Source organism: Myxocyprinus asiaticus, chromosome 11 (genome assembly GCF_019703515.2).
Source record: "Myxocyprinus asiaticus isolate MX2 ecotype Aquarium Trade chromosome 11, UBuf_Myxa_2, whole genome shotgun sequence".
NCBI classification, from domain to species: Eukaryota; Metazoa; Chordata; class Actinopteri; order Cypriniformes; family Catostomidae; genus Myxocyprinus; species Myxocyprinus asiaticus.
In genome coordinates, this window is record NC_059354.1 from 24,266,790 (window position 1) to 24,290,507 (window position 23,718).

The 23,718-nt window shown below is 43.7% G+C and overlaps 1 protein-coding gene across 1 annotated transcript in view; it reads left to right on the forward strand.

The window, feature by feature from the left end:
• Positions 1-23,718, forward strand: part of LOC127447843 (contactin-associated protein-like 5) — a 167,211-nt gene that overhangs the window by 110,733 nt on the left and 32,760 nt on the right. The window contains exons 14-18 of the mRNA XM_051709940.1: positions 3,433-3,589; positions 14,179-14,306; positions 14,495-14,665; positions 16,087-16,305; positions 16,420-16,659. Coding sequence (XP_051565900.1) covers positions 3,433-3,589; positions 14,179-14,306; positions 14,495-14,665; positions 16,087-16,305; positions 16,420-16,659 — 915 coding nt within the window. The remainder of the gene's footprint in view (positions 1-3,432; positions 3,590-14,178; positions 14,307-14,494; positions 14,666-16,086; positions 16,306-16,419; positions 16,660-23,718) is intronic.

A 23,718-nucleotide genomic window follows, 5' to 3' on the forward strand; every position in this document is an offset into this window, starting at 1 on the left:
GTCCTGGTAAGCACCCTACTGGCCTGCCCAGACGTGGTGCTCGGACCTCACGCTCCTCATGACAGCTCCCCCCGGGCAAATTCCCCTGAGAAAGGCCCTTCTTTCTCAGGGAAGGGGCACCATCCGGCACCCACGCCCAGACCTCTGGAATCTCCATGTCTGGCCCCTGGACGGGATGCGGAAGACCTAAGACCTAAGCTGTCTCCCACCTGCGGTGGTAGACACGTTCACAAGGCGCCTGTATGCCTTTTAAGTGGTGTCTGTTCGCTAAGTGGTGTTCTTCCCATCAGGAAGACCCCCAGAGGTGCGCAGTCAGATCAGTGCTTTCCTTCCTGCAAGAGAGGTTGGAAGGGAGGCTGTCCCCTTCCACCTTGAAGGTGTACATTGCTGCCATAGCAGCACACCATGACGCAGTCGACGGTAAGTCCTTAGGGAAGCATGATCTGATCATCAGGTTCCTAAGAGGCGCCAGGAGGCTGAATCCCTCCAGGCCATGCCTTGTTCCCTCATCGGACCTCTGTAGTTTTTCAGGGTCTACAGAGAGCCCCCTTTGTGTTTTGCAGTCAGCCGGGCTTAAGGCACTCTCCTTGAAGACTGCCCTCCTGACTGCGCTCACTTCCATCAAGAGGGTAGGTGACCTGCAAGCGTTCTCTGTCAGCGAAACGTGCCTGGAGTGCGGTCCGGGCTATTCTCACATGATCCTGAGACCCCCGACCGGGCTATGTGCCCAAGGTTCCCACCACTCCTTTTAGAGACCAGGTGGTGAACCTGCAAGCGCTGCCCCAGGAGGAGGCAGACCTAGCCCTGTCGTTGCTGTGTCCGGTGCGCGCTTTACGCATCTATTTGGATCACACGCAGAGCTATAGAATCTCTGAGCAGCTCTTTGTCTGCTTTGGTGCACAGCGGAAAGGAAGCACTGTCTCCAAGCAGAGGATCGCCCACTGGCTCATTGACGCCATAACTATGGCATGTCTCGCCCCAAAACATGCCGCCCCCGGTAGGGCTACGAGCCCATTCTACCTGTTGTGTAGCGGCTTCTTGGGCCCTGGCCAGAGGTGCCTCTCTAACAGACATTGCAGAGCAGCGGGCTGGGCAACACCCAACACCTTTGCAAGGTTTACAACCTCCGGGTGGAACCGGTTTGGTCCCAGGTAGTGGCACGCAACACAAGCGGATAAGCCCAGGATAGCCGGCTGGGTGTATCGCTTGCACATAGCGCCTTCCACCTCCTTTTGAGCTGAAGACGTGCGCTGTTAATTCCCAGTAGTGTTCACAAAAGTTGTTCCCTGGTTGACTTCCTCCGAGCCCTGTGGCAGTCGAGTTTTCGGAGAGACTCGCTGCTGGCCCAGTACACGCGCTAACTAAGAGCCCGGTTCTGGGGTAGGTGCTCCGCATGTGGCGGTTCCCTGTAAGGCTAACCCCATGCGATCTATATCTTCCGCTAGTTCGTTTCCCTACTGGCAAACTGCGTCTTCCTTGGGCAGAGCCCCTCAGTCTCCATGTTGTAGTAACTCCTCCCCCATTGGGTAGGATCTACCTTGAAGGCTCTCCACATGGTTGGAAAGACCATGTGATGTATTCTTCCACTTAAATATCCCCCCTTTCTTGGGGCGAGGTGTGGTCTCCGCGGTGTCCTCCCCTTGGGAGGGACACCCCCCGACTAGACCTGGCGGCCCAGTCGGATAATCCCCCTTCTTTTTAGGGAGTGGAAAAAGAGAAGGGGAAAGAGGCCATGACTGGGTTAAGCCTGTCTCTATCTCTGGGTAGTCGACTTGTCCCCAAAAAGGGCCGTTCGACACTCATAACTGTGTTGGGGGAGGTTACGTGTTGACCTGGTGTGCTGGCTATGAGGCACACAGCAAGTCTGCCCACCACACACCGCCAGTTCACGTAACACAGTTCAGCCTTGTGGCGTTTTGTATAGGGACCCCTAGTGTCACTACATCGACACCAACGTCGAGTGAGTGACAGATAGGGAACGTCATGGTTACTGGTGTAACCTCCGTTCCCTGATGGAGGGAACGAGACGTTGGTCCCTCCTGCCACAACGCTGAACTACCCGCTGAAATGGCCGGACCTTATATCGGCTCCTCAGCATAAAACCTGAATGAGTGGTTGCATACCAGCTCCTTTTATACCCGTATGTCCGGGGGAGTGGCATGCAAATACCACTCGCCAATTTTCATTGGCCTTTTATCAAAGACCAGAGGTGTCTCGGGCTCCCAAGAGTGACCCCTAGTGTCACTACATCGACACCAACGTCTCGTTCCCTCCATCAGGGAACGGAGGTTACACCAGTAACCATGACGTTCTCCACAAGAAAACCTAATTATTTGAGTTAAATATGTCATGTGTGTGTCTCCTACCAGATCCAAGGCATTTTATTGATTTTAAGTTTAGTAAGGTAATGTTGGGAGTTTATTATTATTATTATTATTATTATTACTACTTTTTAAATGCTCAAGAGTTCATATTTGAAAACTGTTTTTGAATTATTATAGCAGTTGCCATCAACAAATTTTGGGCCTTTGCTCAGAAAGGAAATCAGATGTTAAGTGGTACAAAATCCAATTTTGTGCATGATTTCCATTATAGTTGTTTGATAGAGAGAAGGAGAGTGTATGTTAAATTCTTTATCTGGAGGGTCTTTGTCAAGTCTGGCAAAGTGTTCCTCTTCTCAGTTTGGAGGTGACAGTGAATAATTAGTATAGCATATCACATGTGTAATCTCTCTCACTCTCGCTCACAGTCAGGAGACAGCTCTCAATAAACAAATGCAAGCATTTGATCAATAGCTGAAATGTTTATTTCAAAATGTCACATTTTTAATTAAGTTGCAGACTTCTTGTGGTTCATCAGCTAGCCAATAATAAAGGCACAAAGTCAAGCTTTTTTATTTCCAGTCTGGCAGTTATCCCAGGCTAAAATCGTAATTACTGGCCAGATTAAATTCCTTTTGGAATTAATATGCAATGCAGACCAAAGATTTATTGAGAGCCATTATTACCACACTTTATCACAAGTGTTTTGATTTGAGTGCTCTAAATTAAGCCATTAATTAAAAAAGAAGCCTAAGCTTAAAAGCGCAAACTCACATGCACAAATCAAAGTTAGCACATTTGACAGGTAGCAATGGCATCATGATGAAGTAATTACTCTCATGGAAAAAAGAAACAGAAAGTAATGCTTGGATCAGTTAACCTGTTCTAATAGGACCCAAAAATGAAAATTCTGTAATTTACTCACTATCATGTTGTTCTAATCCCATACTATCATGTTTTTCCATGCAATGAAAGTGACTGGTTACTGGGTGAATTATACCTTTTTTTTTTATTGTGATCAACAAGAACAACAAGAACTACAGTACTCAGTTTTATTACATTAAAATAAGCTTAAGATCTTGAGGATTTAATATGTCTGGTGTTTTTGCAGATGGCACCGCTTTGTCCTGGTGGGTGGACCGCAGAGGAGAGAAGAGGACGTACTGGGGGGGATTCCAGCCAGAGGTGCAGCAGTGCTCCTGCGGTCTGGAAGAGAACTGTGCTGACATTAACTACATTTGCAACTGTGATGCAGACAGAGTGTCATGGTAACAAGGCAAATGTAACTCATATCTGCTAGATTACAGAGATGCACCATATTTACTCACATTGCCTATTTCAGTGGTTCTCATTTTCTGGTTCACGACTCAAAATGGGTCACTAATGTGTTCTAATAGACAATGCTAAATGCAAATAATAAAATGCAATTAACCATATAATCATGCATAGCTAGGATAGCAAAATAAATAGGCTTATCATCTTTTAGAAGGGTGGAGAAAACACTCTCCATATCTTTTGTTGTTGATGTCAAAGGTTTTGCATCCAGTCGAATTCTATAGTATTTTGGTGGAAATTCACCTGTCACTTGGTAATATGATATTCAGCCCTGTGTTTGTTCTATATATTAGGCTGCGGAAAAAAAGAGGTATGCATTGTTTTTGCATTTACAAAATTGTCAGTTTTCCTCACTGATATATATTTATAGAACTGGATCGCTGATGCAACGTTAAACTGCCAGCAGGAGGTGAAGCCACCGGAAGTGTTTGAGCAGCCATCTTAGTATGCCCAACTTTTCATAGAGTGTCAATGACTGACAGGAGGAAACGTCCTGGTTACTTTTGTATCCTCCGTTCCCTGATGGAGGGAACGAGATGTTGTGTTGATGTAGTGACACTAGGGGTCACACTTGGGAGCCCCAAACACCTCTGCTTTTTTGAAAAAAGGCCAATGAGAATTGGCAAGTGGAATTTGCATGCCACTCCCCCGGACATATGGGTATAAAAGGAGCTGGTATGCAACCACTCATTCAGGTTTTGTGCTGAGGAGCCGAGACCAGGTCCCGGCCATTTCAGCGAGTAATTCAGCATTGTGGCAAGAGGAACACAACATCTCTTTCCCTCCATCAGGGAACGAAAGTTACAAAAGTAACCATGACATTCCCTATCTGTCACTCACACAACGTTGTGTCGATGTAGTGACACTAGGGGTCCCTATACAAAATGCCACAACTAGCTGAACTGTGTTACGTGAACTGGCGGTGTGTGACGGGCAGACTGCTGTGTGCCTCATAGCCAGGGCACCAGGCCGCCACGTAACCTCCCCCAACGCTCTTATGAGCGTCGAACGGACCATCAGGAACAAGTCGACTGCCCAACAATAGGGACGGGCTAGCCCAGCCGAGGCCTCTTTCCCTCTCTTTTCTCCCCAAAAAGAGTGGAATTTGTTAACTGACTGGGAGCCATAAGTGTCTGCATCGGGGGGTGTCCCTCCCAAGGGGAAGACACCACGGAGACCACACCCCGCCCAAAAAGACGGGGGTATTTTGAGTGGAATATGTCACATGGTCTTACCGAATCTTGTCGGAAAATGTCATGTGGAGAGGTCCCATAGTAGGTCCTACCCGAAGGGAGAGGAGTTTCTACACATCATGGTGACCGGGGGCAGTGGGGCCTCTGCCCAAGAAAGATGCAGTTTGCTGACAGGGAAACGATTTTGCGGAAGATATCACATGGGGTCGCCTTCGGGGAACCAGCACATGTGCACCTACCTCAGTACAGGGGCTCATTGGCGCACATACTGGGCGGGTCAGCGAGTTTCTCCGCAAACTCAACTGCCACAGGGCTAAGGAGGAAAGTCATCCAGAGATCACAGTCTGTGAACATGACTGGGAGTCGAGCACACATCTTCACCTCAAGGGAGGAGAAAGGCGCTATGTGCAAGGAGTACACTCAGCCAGTTGTCCCAGAACTTACCTGCTCCTGCCTGTCAATACACGGGACGAGACCAGCTCAACCCGGAGATTGTAGAACCTCACAAAGGTGTTGGGTGTTGCCCAGCCTGCTGCTCTGCAGATGTCTGCCAAAGAGGCTGTGGGCTCGTAACCCCGCAGGGGGTGGCACATCCTAAGCCTGATATGCCATCGCGATGGCGTCAATGACCAAGTGGTCGATCCTCTGTTTGGAGACAGCGCTTCCTTTCCGCTGTCCACCAAAGCAGACAAAGAGCTGCTCGGAGCTTCTAAGGCTCTGCATGTGATCCAAATAGATGCGTAAAGCTGGTAAGACTGAGATGTGGAAGTATGCGTCCTTCAGGTCTACCGCCGCAAACTAATCTTGATGCCGGACGCTCGCTAGAATGCGTTTTTGTGTCAGCATCTTGAACGGGAGTCTGTGCAAAGCCCGGTTCAGTACTCGCAGGTCCAAGATTGGTCGCAACCCACTGACTTTCCTCTGTACAATGAAGTAGAACCCTTTCTTAATCTCGGCTGAAGGGACAGGCTCTATCGTGCCCTTGCGCAGAAGGGTAGCGATCTCCGCACGCAAGTTAGCAGCGTTCTCGCCTGGCAAACTGAATCACGTAGCCGAGTCAGACGGTCCGGGTCAGCCATCGCGACGGGTTGGAAAGCGCGAGCCACACACCCAAACTCCGGGCGAGGGGGACCAAGGGAATGCTCATGTCCGTCGTACCGGCAGGTGGGGCCTCGTGGCGGGGTGGAGCTCGAGGTGCCATGTCAAGGGGATTCAAGCCCCGTGGCCGTGCTGAGTCCAGGGACATCGAAGCACTTACCTGGCTCCTGCCGCCCACCATAATATTGGCCAAGGAGGGGGGAGGAGGAGTCTCGTCCCACGTAGTCCACCGGACCCAATCCCATGTGGGCGTGTTTGTGCTACAGCTGGGCGCACATACCTGCAAAGATGGGACGGTGGACGGTGGTCGTGACGATGGCCGTGCACACCGGACATGTGACCCAGGGAACAAGAAAACCACTCTTTTGTTGAATTTTTGGGTACTGCAGCCTCTTGCAGTGAAATTAAATTAAAACGAAACAAAAGATTCTCCTCCCGGCCCTCCACCAGGGGATGGAGTGGTCTGCTCACCAGCTCCAGAGAAGTGGGTCTCCTTGCCCCTGGATCGCCCGTCTCAGTGGCGCTTTGAAGCCTTCCTCGGGTTCTTAGCAGCCGGCCGTGAGACAGGTGGCATCTGCTACCTGCGCTGGGCTCCACGCCGGGGCACGGGGCGGTCTGCGGTGGAGCCAGTGTTGTTGTTGCAGGATGTCGCACTTGGTGAGGAGTAGATGGGGTGTGGGGTCTTGAGCAGCGCCGGGGCAGGATGTGTTTTATGGCCTCTGTCTGCAGCTTCACCGCCGAGAACTGCTGGGCAAAGTTGGCCGAATGGGCAAAGTTGGCCGAATAGGCCAACCTGGGAGATGGGGGCGTCAAGGAACCGTGCCTTGTCAGCCTCTCGCATCTCAACCAAGTTGAGCCAAATTTGGCGCTCCTGGACCACCAGGGTGGACATTGCCTGCCCGAGAGACCACGGCGTGACCTTTGTCACCTGGAGAGCGAGGTCGGTCGCCGAGCGCAGTTCCTGCATCAATCACGGGTCAGAACTACCCTCGTGCAGTTCTTTTAGTGCCTTGGCTTGGTGTACTTGCAAGAGATCCATGGCGTGCAGGGTGGATGCGGCTTGTCCAGCGGCACCGAAGGCCTTAGCCATCAGGGACGACATAAACCTACAGGCCCTGGAAGGGAGCTTCGGGCGCCCGCACCAGGTGGTGGTGCTCTGCGGACACAAGTGCATCACGAGCGCCTTATCTACCTGGGGGATCACCGAATAACCCCTGGCCACTCCGCCATCGAGTGTAGCAAAAGTGGGGGAGCTGAAAGACCGAGACCGGGCAGTAAAAGGTGCCTCCCACGATCTTGTCAACTCCTCATGCACTTCCGGGAAGAAAGGTACGGGGGTGGGGCGTGGCTGTGGGCGGTGCCCCGAGCCCAGGAACCAATTGTCGAGCTGTAAGGGTTCAAGGGAGAGTGGAGGGTTCCACTCTAGCCTGACGCTCGAGGCCGCCCAGGAAAGCATGTCCATCATTTCCACGTCAGCCTGGGACTGGGCGACCATTCCCGAAGGAGGAAGCTCAGTCGAAGCCTCTGCGACTGACTGGACGATAACTCGTCTTCTTCCCGGGCTCCGAACGAGAGGTCGAACTCGCCCTGAGACGAGCCGGTGATCTTGTCCGAGCGCCCAACTGAGGCAAGCGAGCGTGCTGGGGAATTGGAGGTCCGTGGGGGGATACCTGGCAGAGGTGGTCCCATTGAGGTCCCCAAATCACCCCCAGTGCTAACCGGCACGGCCTCAAACCTTTAGGTAAAGGACCGAGGCGGGGAGCCGCTGGGGTGGCTTGCTTTCTTACGAATGCAAGCTGCGACCGCAACGTTGCCATGGTCATGTTCTCGCAATGAGGACAAGACCCATCCACGAACAATGTCTCCGTGTGACACGTAAGACAGTGATCGTGGCTGTCAGAAGCAGAGAGATAACGACCGCAACCAGGAATAACACACAAACAGAAAGGCATCTTTAAAAAGACGTTCCGTGTGTGCCACTCTTTTAGAAAGAAAATATACTCTTTTTAGAATATACTCTTTTAGTTGTTCTGCTGAAGCGCCCAGGGGCATTCTCTGCACTCCATGGGTGCAGAGGGGGAGAAGCCGCTGAAATGCGCCGTAGAATCCAGCAGATGAGGTGAATGAACTTTGTGGATGAATTCAGCTTCAATGAGTAGAACCGCTCTACTCCGAAGAGAAAATCTGAATGAGTGGTTGCATACCAGCTCCTTTTATACCCATATGTCCGGGGGAGTGGCATGCAAATTCCACTCGCCAATTCTCATTAGCCTTTTTTCGAAAAAGCAGAGGGGTTTGGGGCTCCCAAGAGTGACCCCTAGTGTCACTACATTGACACAACATCGAGTGAGTGACAGATAGGGAACACCCCCGTTTCACCATCTCCGACCCGCGGATACTAGAGTTGGGGTACTCGAGTTTGGACTCGGACTTGAGTCCGAGTCACGAGTCCAGTTTTAATGGACTTGGACTTGTCACGGACTCAGATGCATTTTTACTCTGATTTGACTCGGATTCGAGCCTTTGGGATTTTTTCAGAGTCCATGACATTTGTGATGCAATGAAAAAAATAAATAACAAAACAGAAATTAATGAACACATCTCTGTCTGCATGCTGCTGTATTAGCCCCTGAAGTTGTAGACATAGCTAGAGTTGTTTCACTGGTTAAGCAAGCACGTGCACAGCACACACATCAGTCAACCAATACGCTTGAATGTTACTACAGAGACTACTGGATATCATCGACTACCGAGGTGGCTGGCATAACGAAAGCATAAAGACGGGTATCTATCCAATGTAACAGAAACTAAACAAGGCAGTTTCACTCGACACGGGACCTGACAACTGGTAAAATTGCATGTGCCGTTTGTGCAGCCAAGACGGTGCTCGCATTGCGGTTTCATCTTGGTTCAAAACATAAAATCAAGAACTTCACTGAGTCAAGTCACCCACATCATGTCTCTCACAGTTTATTAAAAACTGCATATCAAAATAAAAATATATAAAAATAGTATTAATATTGGATATTAAATATTTGTATGTGTAATGTATCTACACATGAAGGATTCTATAGTCTCTTGTTGTCCACACAGTGTTGTCAGCTTAAACTCGTCCGTAATAGCTTGATGAATTAACTGTGTAACTTTTTAAATAGTCAGAGAAAAAAGCGTTATTGCTAAAGCAGACAGCAACTTTAAACAGATAAACAGCACCTATTTATTATTGATTGACTATATTTCAAAGCATTGACGAGCTGCTTAAAATGTCCACCATTCACAACATTCAACCATGCACAATAAAATATAAGGATATTTTGGGCAGTGAAATGTTTTGTTTATAATTTAATTATAGACTATAAATGTATTATTCGATGACAGAGTTTGTGTATGAAGCTAAACTTCATGTTACAAGATGAATTTAGTTGGTTATGACATTATTTATTTGTTTTTATTTAAACCACCATGTAACTTATGCACTTACAACTTACTGTGTCTTTTTTGTTTTTTGTTTTTTTTTTGTTTTTTTTGCCTACATCTCTGACACTTTTGAAGGACAATTCTGCTAAATTTATGACTAAAAATTATTCTCCATGTTTTTACGGTTAAAGAAGAGCTCAATGAAATTTTCTTTGGTTAGTATTTAAAGATTTCAGATTGATTGCAGACCAACGCAGCTGCCGCTCAAGCAAATATCAGTAAATATAATTTTTATCTTCTGCGGCAGCTGCTGCGAGATGCACACGGACGCATCAGGGATTTAGGTACACAAGCAGCACAAAGAACTGCCCTGCATTGTGCAAATTCCCGCAAATTAACTAGAAAATCATGTCCGTGATGACATGGCCCTAATATTACACTATGTAACACAATTTTTGTTCCTGGGTAGTAAGTGTTATTTCCTAATTGCTTATGCCTCAAAAGTATGGAAAATGGCTATTATTCCCCACAAACTTTGCTTTTGTGACCAGGACAGTGATATTTTGAAATTTACCTATTTCCAATGAGAAAACGGGCGAATTTGTGTCTTTTCGTTCACATAAAGTCAGAAAAAAACAACATATGAATTGCAAAATCCTTCTTTGTCTGTGGTCCGACAAAGGCACCGGCTTTGACCTTTGCCTCAGACAGCTTAGGGAAGAAGTCTTGAAGGTACTTGAAGGCTGTCGACTCCTTATCTAGAGCTCTGACAAATTGTTTCATAAGGCCCAATTTAATGTGCAGTGGTAGCATCAGCACCTTCCGGGGGTCCACCAGTGGCTCCCACTTGACGTTGTTACTCCCCACAGAGAGCTCGGTCCGATGTGGCCGGTCACGCCTGTGGTAGTGCGCCTTGGTGTCCCTGCTGTCCCAAAGGCAAAGATAGCAGGGAAACTTGGTCAAACCTCCATGGAAACCATTCAGGAATGCCACCATTTTGAAGTCTCCTATGACCTCCCAGCTGTACTCATAATACTTCAAGGCATCCAGCAAGGTCTTGATGCTGTTGTAATCCTTTTTGAGGTGCACCGAGTGAGCCAGGGGAAGAGACGGGTACTTGTTACCATTATGGACCAGCACGGCTTTGAATATTACTTTAGTATAAATACAGTACATGTTCATTTGGATTCATATGTTGTTGTTTTTTTACTTTGTGAACGAAAAGACACAAATTCACCCATTTTCTCATTGGAAATAGGTAAATTTCAAAATTTCAAAAAGCAACAAATAATTGAAATGTCAACAGAATGCAATAAGATGTGTTTTGAAGGACAGTTTTGTCTTCATACTGTTGGGCCTCATGTATTCAGATAGAAGACAAAGGCAGGCCTAACAGTCATAAAAAACATTCCTCAAGCCCCCTCCTTCTAAGTCGTAAATTTTACTGACAAAAATCGCGCCAAAATCAAACAAAGGGAGTCCAAAACAGACTACAGATCCATGAAGCCTTGCCCTCTAAAGGATCGAGCTCTCAACTCCTATTGGATGAGGCACACCACAGAACGTCCCTCAAACATGACATCATCAGGACTTCAAATAATTCTGAAATGCTTCCAAAGTTGCTTCCAGCGACTTAGTTCACCGAATACGGACGTAGCTTTTTGCTGCTCTCCGGTGCAACCTCGTGGCTTAAGGAAGTAATGTCCGACTTGAAACTGTAGCCATACAATCTCCATCTCGCTGGACGAGTTGAGATTACTCTGTTCAACCGAACACTCTAACGGATCCGAAGGAGACCGCCGAGCAATTCGCATCTCCATCCGTTGGCCTACAGAAGTGAAGAGATTAAAGATTTCTCTTACATCTTCAATCAATTCGACATTTCTGAGTTCTCCGCCAGCCCGCCGAGAATCAACAGCCGTACCGCCCGCCGACAGCGCAAGGAAACGGCCCCCGTCATCACCCGAGCCTCAAGGAACCGGGTCAAAGTTAAATGACGGAGGAAAACACATTCTACCTGTGTCCTCATGCGATTCAAGTAAGAGGTTTACGTCTGGGCAGAGATAGAATATTATAGTGTGTTATTCTTGTGTTTCAAGGATTTTGCTTGTACAGTCTACGGATCGCCATGTCCGCTAATTATTAATACTCAGGGTATTAATTATCACGAATTTGTTTTGCTGTATTGTGGTCCAACCAAATTGGACTGTTGTGCATTTTCGCCATCGTGGGTGAGACAGCAACTGAGTTCATCCATTAAAGAGTCAAATAACAAGGGACTTTTACGAGCCCCGCTCGTAAAACCGCGTCTCTGAGTGATGAACACGGCTGCTTTATCTCCAGCTATCGCGAAATCAGCTTTCGGGCTGTCACTTAATCTCTCTCTCTCTCTCTCTCTCTCTCTCTCTCTCTCTCTCACTAACCACACTGACACACACACACACACCGTCACACACACACCTTATGTGTTATAGGATTATTTTTATTTCCATATCTAATCATATCACTGTTTAGTTTGTAGTTGTAAGTCGGAAGTTTATTGACTGCATTGTATTAATTATTAATTGATATTACTGCATAAATAAACTTTGTTTATATTACAAAGAGAAGTGTTTTGGTTTGTTTTGCATACGCCTGTGTCATGCTGACGGGATGTCAGTGCTCGGATTCAAACCTTCATTCATTGTTTTTTTTCCCGAAAATCGATATTCTTCGGATGTCGATTTTCCTAAGAAAACAATCTAATATTGAGGCTGTTTTGATATTCGGTTATTAGTCCCTGATTTCAGGGTGGTGCCCCGTCAATGTTAATCCTTATTAATATTCTATTGATTTTTGATAATTGATAATTATCTTTGATTGAATTTGAATGATCAGTAAGCTAGTGTTAATTGTAATTAATGTTTCATCGATGTTAACAATTAACGATTATCTTTGATAAGTGTTGATTTTAAAGGATTAAAAAAAGCTAACATTGATTCTCATCAATGTTCTATTGATTTTTGTAATTAATAATTATCTTTGATAATTATTAATTATTGCTAATAACCAAACTTGCTCCTAAACGTAGCACACTACATTTACTGGAGTCCCATATGAGGTTTTAATGAGTTAGATCCAATTAATTAATTTAAATATTGATTAATAACTACAGAAATAATTACCAATTATTTCTGATAGTAACACTGATCTAAACAACCAGTAAAGCCCTACAATACACTTAAAGCATATGCTTTCATTCTGAAACCACTTTGAAGTATGTTCAGCAGGATACTACTAATAAAATATATATATGAAAGACAACAGAGGTGTTTTTGCTACATTTATATTGACAAACTGTTTTTCTTAGTTGTGAAGTTTAAAATAAGCTTAAAATATAGATGTTGAGTTTACGGTTACAATTTTAATTTAGATTCATGAACAGATTCATTCGGACCACTCGGACTTGGCCTGTTATGGACTCTGTCCCTTTTGGACTCGGTTTCAACTCGGACTCGATTGTTTAATGACTCGGACTTGACTCTGAAATGACTAAGGTGGACTCGAACCCAACATTAGTGGATACGACAGTTGCAAATTGCCCTCTACTGACAATCATGTTTAATGTTTGATTTGCTTGTTATGGATAATATTCGTTATGAGGGAGAAGCTATATGCGGATCGCAATGTCGGAGCATTCGCTTGCCCCGGTATTCAGTCTATCACTGCAACACAACGATCACCAAAGGAAGCAGGAAAACTGTCCAAAAGTTGTAATGTAAGTAGGAAAAGCTGTAATATCTGCTTGTTTAGGGTGACAGTACGTCCTTACCTCCGAAAGGGACTTTAAAAAAGTCAGACCAGGATTTCTAAATCGCCTTAAATGCCCGGATTTTGCTTATTTTCACAATGAAGTGCTCTCTGAAGTCAGTTTAATTCATTGTCCTCCAGTCGAACTGTATCGGCTTTGCTTTGCTTGTCTCCCTCAATCTCAGCGCCCGCTGCGTGTGTGATAGAGGGAGAGAGAGCATGTTCATTATTCAAGTGACCAGGCACTTTTTAGTAAAAACATAACTGAACAAACACTTCAAAAATCACAGTAAATAAGTCTGAAAATGTCTGTTTGTATCTTACCTCAGTTTCAGTGAACTTGTTAACATTCAGCTGATCTGTTCGCTGATGAAGTTTGTTAGAGGTGGATACTGTTTGATATACAGTAGATATACTGTATATAACTTGCTCAGGCTTTCAAGAAACAGTAAAAATTTCAGACTTTAAATAATTACATATGTAGGACGTTTGCGTTGTAGGGATGTACATGCAGATTTCAGATATAAAATCGGTGATTGAATGACTAATGTTTACTCACTGAAATTAGATGATTTCCTATTAAGTCAATAGGGACATTGGAATGTTTGGGCATATCAGTATGGTGGCGCAGTGGCTTCATTGATATGATGTCATGAGCAATCCAGTTCTATATATATCAGTGGTTTTCCTATATTCTTATTGACAATCCTTTTTGTGTCAATTTTCCTTTATTCATACAATCCTATTTTGCCTCATGTTGTGCTACTAATATAGTATTTTGTTGGACCTGTGAAGTTTTTGGTTATTTCAGAGTTTGATTTTAAGGACATTTTTGTTTACTTTTGCATGATAAAGAAATTTAGTACTACGTTTTGGGTTGCCACTTGATGTCTGGGTCCACCTGGGAAGCAGTACAACTTGAGAACTTTTTGTCTGCAGTCTTTTTGATCCAAAGACACATTCTGTATAATCTTGTTGCCAATACATATATTGTTAGTACATTTTGCATCTGTTTTTGTTTACAGGGAGAATGACACCGGTGTCCTCTCTTATAAGGAACACTTGCCAGTACAGGAGATAGCAGTTGGTGATACGTATAGACTGGGCTCTGAAGCCGTGTACATCGTGGGACCCCTGCTGTGTTCTGGTGACAGTATGTGAACTCATCTTCATTGCTGTTGTTATACATGACAGGGTGGATGGTTGTGTAAGAGAGAAAGAGCGAGATAAAAAAGCAAAGATACAGACAGACAGACAGACAGATAAATCCTATGTATAAAATTAATATTTAATCTGTCCAGACTTTCTAATCAAAAATGTCTCTTACATCTTCTATGCTAGAGTCCTTGTGGAATGCTGCTTCTTTTTATCAAGAGGCTTCGTGTCTGCACTTCCCTGCCCTACAGGCAGAGCTCTCCCTTGATGTCTCCTTCTACTTCAAGACTGCCTCCCCTTCTGGGGTCTTTCTGGAGAACATGGGCATGCAAGACTTTATCAGAGTTGAGCTAAGCTGTGAGTCCAAGCATACTCCTACAGCACTGTACAAATTTCAGTTTTAGGGGCAGAAATGATTCTATATGACACTATAGTAATAAAGATCTAAATAAAAACAAAATATAGTAATAGAGTTTAAAATAACAAAATTCAATACTTATCCATGCACTGGTGTACAGATACATACATGCAGAGAATAAATAAGCTTTTAATAAATATAAATAAAAACATTTGTAGTAAAATTCAGTTAATGATGATTCGCTTTTTCAGTTAACATAGCTGCATAATATAGCAACTAAGAAGTCTATATTAGCCTAATTAATTTCCAGTTGCTTCCAATTAAAACTTTTATTTAGAAAATTAATTACAGTTACAGTAAATATTTCTTTGCAGTCTTTCTGTCTTCTGTGGAAGACAAAAGGACAAGTGTAGCAGAATGTCCAAGTTGCTCTCTTCGATACAAAGAAAGTATGGAAAAGAGCTTGAACACTGCTATAAATAACTCCTTTTGTGCTTTAAGGAAGAAAAAAAAAAGTTATGTGGGTTTTGAAAAATATGAGGGTTAGCAAAAGATAACAGAATTTTCATTTTTGGGACAGCTATTCCTTGAATCCAGTGGTTCTCAATGATGATTTCTATAAAAAATATGATGGCATTTTTGTAATTACAAACAGTTGGCCTACTCTAAATACATGTAAAAACAATAAATACAAAATATAAGCATTTATTTGTTGTAACAAACATTTGTTGTAACAAAAATGTATTATATTCCCTCACTCCCCTAATGTAGCCTATGACAAAGGTAAGTAGTGATTTGATCATATTTATTATGAATCTATTTCAGCCTAAAGTACAGTTAGTGTTACTATAGTAAATTCAAGGGTGGTCATGTAGAATTCTGTGCTGAATTCAAATAGTTTCCGCATCTCGCGCCTTGTTTCTCACTGGTTCTCGCAGCGCTGCAATCATCAGAGGTGCGCGTTTAAGAGCTCGAGACTGGTCTGTGAGTAAAAACACACATGCTTTGCACCCGCGCTGCTCTGTCCATTGAGCCGTATCCACCTACAGAGCCATACAGGTGCTTTAGCGGAGGTTGTGACTTTGCCTGTCTATTTGACACTGCTAAACACGATATTTCAGATGTGTCGCTAGACTTCAGAATCAAATGAACCGCGATACAACCCATATAATGGAGTCTAGATAAACATTTTAATGCAAATAGGAACTTGACGATAGATTTGATTAACATGATTGATCAACACACCCATTTGTAACCAAATGCCCCCCTCTCTACTAATTTGCTCTCAGCGCCCCCTGGCATCCTTTGAACGCCCACTGGAGGGCGGTACCATCCCTGTTGAGAGTCCCTGCTTTAATCCAAGCAGGTGTAGAAACTCTTCAGATCATGCTTTAAAAATGTCATGTGTCTTTCCACCCAGCTCCCTCAGCTGTGATATTCTCCTTTGATGCGGGCGATGGGCCAGTAGTCCTGACAGTGAAATCTCCTGTGCCACTAAATGACAGACAGTGGCATTGGGTTCGAGCTGAACGCAGTGTGAAAGAGTCGTCCTTGCAGGTTGACCAACTGCCCCTGCGGATCATAGAATCTCCACCTGATGGACACCTTCGCCTTCAGCTTGGCAGCCATCTGTATGTTGGTAAGATGGACATTTTTAAAGTGAACTGCAGTGAGAAAGGGATTGTTTTGTTTGTCAATAGACTTAAGAGAGTCAGTCACATAGTTATCAGTCTTCTTTCTTTTTTTCTTTCAGGCGGCACAGTCACAAAGCAGAGAGGCTTTCTTGGGTGTATCAGGGCATTTACCATGAACGGAGTGAATTTTAACCTTGAGGAACAGGCCAAAGTGACACCAGGAGTGAGTTCAGGCTGTGCAGGTCACTGTAGCAGCTCGGCTGGTCTCTGCTACAATCGGGGGAAATGTATTGAGAAAAGCAGTGGTTACGTGTGTGACTGCACTAACTCTGCCTATGGAGGACCCTCTTGCACAGAAGGTACTAACTCATAATATAACAATTAAAGAACCCTTGAAATCACATGAACTAGTTTTCTATCCTATGTTGATGTATTATATATTGAAACCCGAGGTTTGGGCGGGACATATCAGACTCACTTTTTTCTTTTATTAATTAGCTTACATACTTTGGTTGTCTCAAAACAATGAACAGTGATTTGGAGAGTATTCCATAGTTTCCAAACTTTTATGAGTACACTAGCATATAGATGACCTCAAAAGGAAACACATGAATTAAAAGCCACAAAACTCGAATTCTGATTTCATGGAGTCTTGAAAGCATTAACTGAGGTTTTCTGAAATGTAACATTTTCATTATAAATAACATTCATAATATAATAAAAAAATATATTTAACAAAATTCAAAAACACTTTGATTTGTTGAACACCATAATGACATAAAATATTAAATGCATTTCTGTTTAATTTAAAATCCTGAATCCAAAATAATTTATAGACTTGTTATGCAATAAAAGATAGTCTGCAACCCAGCGTCATCATCTTTGTTTTAGACATGATGAAACCACCACCCAATGGGTATTGTGAATGCATGGTTGACTTAGTAATAATGTATACATATTTGCATAATGTCCTGTAAAAATAGCTTACCTATATGTCAGTGGGCAATTGCTGCCAGTCTTTGAATAACTCAGCTCTATCAAAGGCTCCCTGAAGCTGGACTGGAGAGCTTTGATGTTGCCTGTATGAGTACAGAAGGCACAGATGTCTCGGAGGCGTGTGTGTTGAGTGGGATTTGTGAATGTCTTGATGTACAGAATCTAAAACAAAGCTACTTTTTTACATAAGGATCTTGCAGTCCATTACAACCTCCCATCATGACAAAACTGCAGAGCAATATTATATTATTTTAACCTTGTTACGCATCTATATTTTAATTTTCTTTTCTCCTCATGTGGGTGAAATTTTCTAGCACCATGTTAATGAAAGTAACGACATAATGGAAAAATTACTTGCAGAAAACAAACCTCTCGGCATGTTATCAGAAATATAGTGTTGCGTACAGTTATTGGTCTGACAGTAGACAGGAAGGTAAAATCTACATATTTGTACTTATGAAGATAACAGAAAATCATATGCATGTTAAGCTTAACCATTCTAAGGCAGTGGGGATGAGACAAGAAAGCTTTCCTGTTCTGTTCTCTGGCTTTGCGCTATCATCGTCTTATAGGCTGTATAGTATTTTGGGCATCCATTGCACACTATTCAAATACAGAGAGAAAAGAACTCTAAAATATTTAATATCCATCCATCCATCCATCCATCCATGGATGAATAAAATCATGTCCCTAGTTCCAAAACCCTTTTTTCTCATTGAATATCCAATTCCATTCATGTATCATGAACATTGTTTCATGTTGAATTTAATGTTATATGTGACATTTGAACAGGCTCCCGTGCACCAGAGGGAGCCCTCACCTGAATATTGAACTCTGTCACTTCCTGTTCCTGTTTGGTCATTCACCATGTATATAAGCCATGTGCTCACAGTATCATGTTGTGAAGTATTGCCAGTTCCACTACCTTACCATTTGTAGACCTCCTGTTATGATTTTGCTTACGTTTTCTGGACTTACGTTTTTGGATTACTGTTTTGGATTTGTTTGCCCGTGGACCGATTTATGTATTTTGACTACAGCCTGTGACCCGACTATGATTGATGTTTATGACTTGGAGTATTTGAATAAAGACCCGCAAATGGAATCCTCTCAGCCTACCTCACCCTTACAGAATATTTCGACCTGGCTCAGATCCAGTAGATGTCTCTCAACTCCTTTCAACCATCGGGTATCAGAATGAGGTGCTCAAAGGTTTTCAACACCAGCTGCTAATGCTACAAGCCACCAATGACCATTTAACACAATATATTCGGTCTCTTCCTGCACCACGCCATGATCGGTAAGATTTGCTCTACCTGATAAGTTTGACAGCTCTCCTGATAATTGTAAGTGTTTCCTACGACACTGTTCCATCTACTTCTCAAACCAACCTGAAGTTTTTAACCAGGATAAGTTGAAATGCTCATTTATCATGACTTTGCTAACTGGGGAGGCATTAGAGTGGGCTACAGCTGTTTGGGATCATGATGCACATATTCAACAATCTTACAGTCATTTTACTACGTTGATTCGTGATGTTTTTCAATATCCTGCGGGAGGCATGGATGCAGCAGCTCAGCTCCCTCAACTACGTCAAGGCAATAAATCTGATTCAAATCATGCCATACAGTTTTGTACTCTTGCAGCACAGAGCAGGTTTAATGACATCACTTTGAAACACATTTTTCATTCTAATCTGTCAGCTAAACTCCAGGCTGAATTAGTATTCAGAGATGACTCCCTCGACTTCTCGAAGTACATTACCCTCGATATCAGACTAGACAATCTCTTATGATCACAACTATGTTTCCATACCTCCCTACCACATCATGTACCTTCAACTTCTGTTCAAGTACCAATTCAGCAGCAACCTATGGAGGCTATGCAAATAGGACAAACTCGTGTGTCTCAAGATAAACGTAGAAGATGATTACTCCATAACCTCTGCTTCTACAGTGGTGAACCAGGTCATCGCTGTTCCAACTGCCCCGTCAAACCTGCTACCACCTCTTCACAACGTTATAGAGCGAGTCACATCTTTAATACTCTAACAATCAGTCAAGGCTAGTCACTACCCATTATTTTGTCCATCGCTAACCAAGAATATCATTTCTCAGCGTTAATTGACTCAGGAGCTGCTGCTAATGTGATACATCAGGACTTAGTGAAGCAATTGAACATCCCCAAGACCAAGTGTGAACCACCTATTGCTGTAACTGCTGTTGATGACGGTCCCATCAGTAAAGGCCATATCACTCATCAAACTCTTCCTATAAAACTCCAAGTCGGTCTGCTTCATACTGAAGAAATCACTCTGTATGTCATTTCATCACCATGAAACCCAGTGATTCTCGGATATCCTTGGTTATCCGTTCATGAACCCCAGTTTTCATGGAAGAACAAGGACTTTCTGTTGGTCTCCTCACTGTCATCTTCACTGTCTGGAACTGCTACCCAAATTTACAGTCTGCACAACTCATCTCACCGAGAACCTCCCTTCATTGCCGAACAATGTCCCCAATGAGTATGCTGACTTGGCGGAGGTTTTTAGTAAAGAGAAAGCCACCCAGTTACCTCCTCATTGATCCTGTGACTGTGCTATCGACTTTCTTCCTAACACTTCCTCACCCAAGAGCCGTGTTTACCCACTGTCCATCCCAGAGGCCAAGGCCATGGAAGAGTACATTGACGAGTCCCTATCTTATGGATTTATTAGACCCTCTACTTCTCCAGCTGCATCCGGATTCTTCTTTGTTGACAAGAAAGATGGCAGCTTAAGAACTTGTATTGACTATCGAGCACTCAACGCAATTACTGTCAAGAACCGCCATCCATTACCACTTATTCCTTCTTCCCTGGAACAATTACAAGAGGCCAGATACTTAACTAAACTGGACATCAGATATGCTTACAACCTCATCAGAATACGAGAGGGTGATGAATGGAAAACAGCTTCTCTCACCACCAGGGGGCACTACGAATACTTGGTAATGCCGTACGGGCTCTCCAACTCACCTTCCATTTTCCGATCTTTCATCAATGAAGTCTTCAAGGATCTCCTGAATCAATATGTGATACTCTACATAGACGACATCTTGATCCATACAAGGTCGATTGAGGAACATATCTACCATGTAAGAAATGTCTTGCCACGTTTACTCCAGAATAATCTTTTTGTCAAAGCTGAGAAGTGTGAATTTCATGTCCTTTCCACCACATTCTTGGGATATAATATTAGCCACTCTGGAGTGGAGATGGATCTCACCAAAGTAAAAGCCGTCATTGACTGGCCCACACCCACCACAGTAAAGGAATTACAATGATTTCTAGGCTTCGCTAATTTCTAAAAATGTACAAATAGTAAAGCCGATGCATTGTCACGTATCTATGAATCTGTTAAGACACATCAGTCCAGAAAAGATTCTACCTTCCTCCATCATCATTGCACCTATCCGGAGGGATATCATGGAGGAGATTCTACGCGTTCAACGAGAGGAGCCTTCCCCTCCAGAATGTCCCACTAGCAAGGTGTACGTTCCATTCAGTCTATGCAATAGAATTATTCAATGGGTCCACACATCACTCACCTCTAGACATCCTGGACATCACTCATCTCTAGACGGCTTTACTATTCGTACTTTTTTTAGAAATTAGCGACTGATGTCAAGTGATGACTATCCACTGATGTCAAGAACTATTGTAAGTGCCTGTCAGACCTGTGCACAATCCCGCACACCTCGTCAACTACCTGCTATTAGAACCACTACCTATTCCACAATGACCCTGGTCCCACTATTGATTTCGTCACTGATCTTCCTAACTCTCAAGGATTCACCACCATCATGGTCACCATTGATCGCTTCTCAAAATTGTGCCGTCTTATACGATTGGAAGGTCTACCCACTGCCATGGAAACAACTCAAGTGCTGTTCAATCAAGTGTTTCGAATCCATGGATTACCTGATGACATAGTCACTGATCGAGGACCACAGTTCACTTAAAGAGAATGGAGAGCATTTTGCATACTACTAAACATCAATGTCAGTCTCACCTCTGGCTATCATCTGCAAGCTCATGGCCAAGTAGAACAGCTTAAGAGATCAGTAGAAACATATGATCATACTGCAGCAAAGAACAGAAGTGGAGCATCTTCCTCCCATGGGCAGAATATGCTCAACTCCGTCACACACTCCTCGATAGTTGTGACCCCCTTCCAATGCATTCTGGGATATCAACCTCCCTATTCCCTTGGTCTGTGGAAATATCTGAAGTACTTGCCATGGATGACTGGATTAGAAGGATTGAACTGGTTTGGGACGGGGCTCATGTCCATCTCCAATGAGCTATTCGATATCAGAAAATCCAAGCTGATCAACACAGACGCCCCCATCCTGAGTATCAGCCAGGTCATAGGGTGTGGTTTCTACTCACAATCTATGCCTGAAACTCCCTTGCAAGAAACTAAGTCCAAGGTACATTGGTCCTTTTAAGATTTTACGTCAAGTTAATCCAGTCATGTAAAGTTTAGAATTGCCTGCTACTTACCGCATCTCTCTTTCCTTTCATGTGTCCCTCCTGAAACCAGTCCACGAGGCATCGAGTCCTTCGTCGGTAACTTCGGGATCTCCTCCTCCACTCAAGATCTCCTGCCTACCTGGTTCGGGAGATTCTGGATTCTCACAGGAGGGGTAGTCAACTACACTACCTCATGGACTGGGAGGGATACGGCCTGGAGGAGAGATCATGAGTAGCAGCTAGGGACATACTGGATCCATCACTCACCAGAGACTTTCACCAAGCCCACCCGAATTGTCCGGCACCCTAACCAAGGCATCTGTTACATTTGAATGAGTATTTGAATAAAAACCCACAAATGGAATCCTCTCAGCCTACCTCACCCTTACATTATACATGTATATAATCAACTACACACACACACACATATGTGTGTATCTATCTATCTATCTATCTATCTATCTATCTATATATATATAGTTGAAGTCAGAAGTTTACATACACTTAGGTTGAAGTCATTAAAACTCATTTGTGTAACCACTCCACAGATTTCATATTAGCAAACTAAAGTTTTGGCAAGTCGTTTTGGACATCTACTTTGTGCATGACACGAGTAATTTTTCCAACAATTGTTTACAGATTGTTTCACTTTTAATTGACTATCACAATTCCAGTGGGTCAGAAGTATACATACACAAAGATAACTGTGCCTTTAAGCAGCTTGGAAAATTCCATAAAATGATGTCAAGCCTTTAGGCAATTAGCAAATTAGCTTCTGACAGGCTAATTGGTGTCAATTGGAGGTGTACCTGTGGATGTACTTTAAGGCCTACCTTCAAACTCAGTGCCTCTTTGCTTGACATCATGGGAAAATAAAAAGAAATCAGCTAAGACCTCAGAAAATTGTTTTTTATACCTCCACAAGTCTGGTTCATCCTTGGGAGCAATTTCCAAACACCTGAAGGTACCATGTTCATCTGTCCAAACAATAGTATGCAAGTATAAACACCATGGGACCACACAGCCATCATACCACTCAGGAAGGAGATGCATTCTGTCTCCTAGAGATGAACGTAGTTTGGTGCAAAAAGTGCAAATCAATCCCAGAACAACAGCAAATGACCTTGTGAAGATGCTGGAGAAAACAGGTAGACAAGTATCTATCCACAGTAAAACGAGTCCTATATCGACATAACCTGAAAGGCTGCTCAGCAAGGAAGAAGCCACTGCTCCAAAATTGTCATAAAATGCCAGACTGCAGTTTGCAAGTGCACATGGGGACAAAGATCTTACTTTTTGTAGAAATTTCCTATGGTCTGATGAAACAGAAATTGAACTGTTTGGCCATAATGAACATTGTTATGTTTGGAGGAAAAAGGGTGAGGCTTGCAAGCCGAAGAACACCATCCCAATCGTGAAGCATGGGGGTGACAGCATCATGTTGTGGGGGTGCTTTGGTGCAAGAGGGACTGGTTCACTTCACAAAATTAGATGGCATCATGAGGAAGGAAAATTATGTGGATATATTCAAACAACATCTCAAGACATAAGCCATGAACTTTAAGCTCGGTCGCAAATGAGTCTTCCAAATGGACAATGACCCAAAGCATACCTCCAAAGCTGTGGCAAAATGGCTTAAGGACAACAAAGTCAAGGTATTGGAGTGGCCATAACAAAGACCTGACCTCAATCTGATTTGTTTGACTTTGTGGGCAGAACTGAAAAAGTATGTGTGAGCAAGGAGGCCTTCAAACCTGACTCAGTTACACCAGTTCTGTCTGGAGAAATGGGCTAAAATTCCAGCAACTTATTGTGAGAAGCTTGTGGAAGGCTTCCATTTGACCCAAGTTAAACAATTTAAAGGCAATGCTACCAAATACTAACAAAGTGTATGTAAACTTCTTACC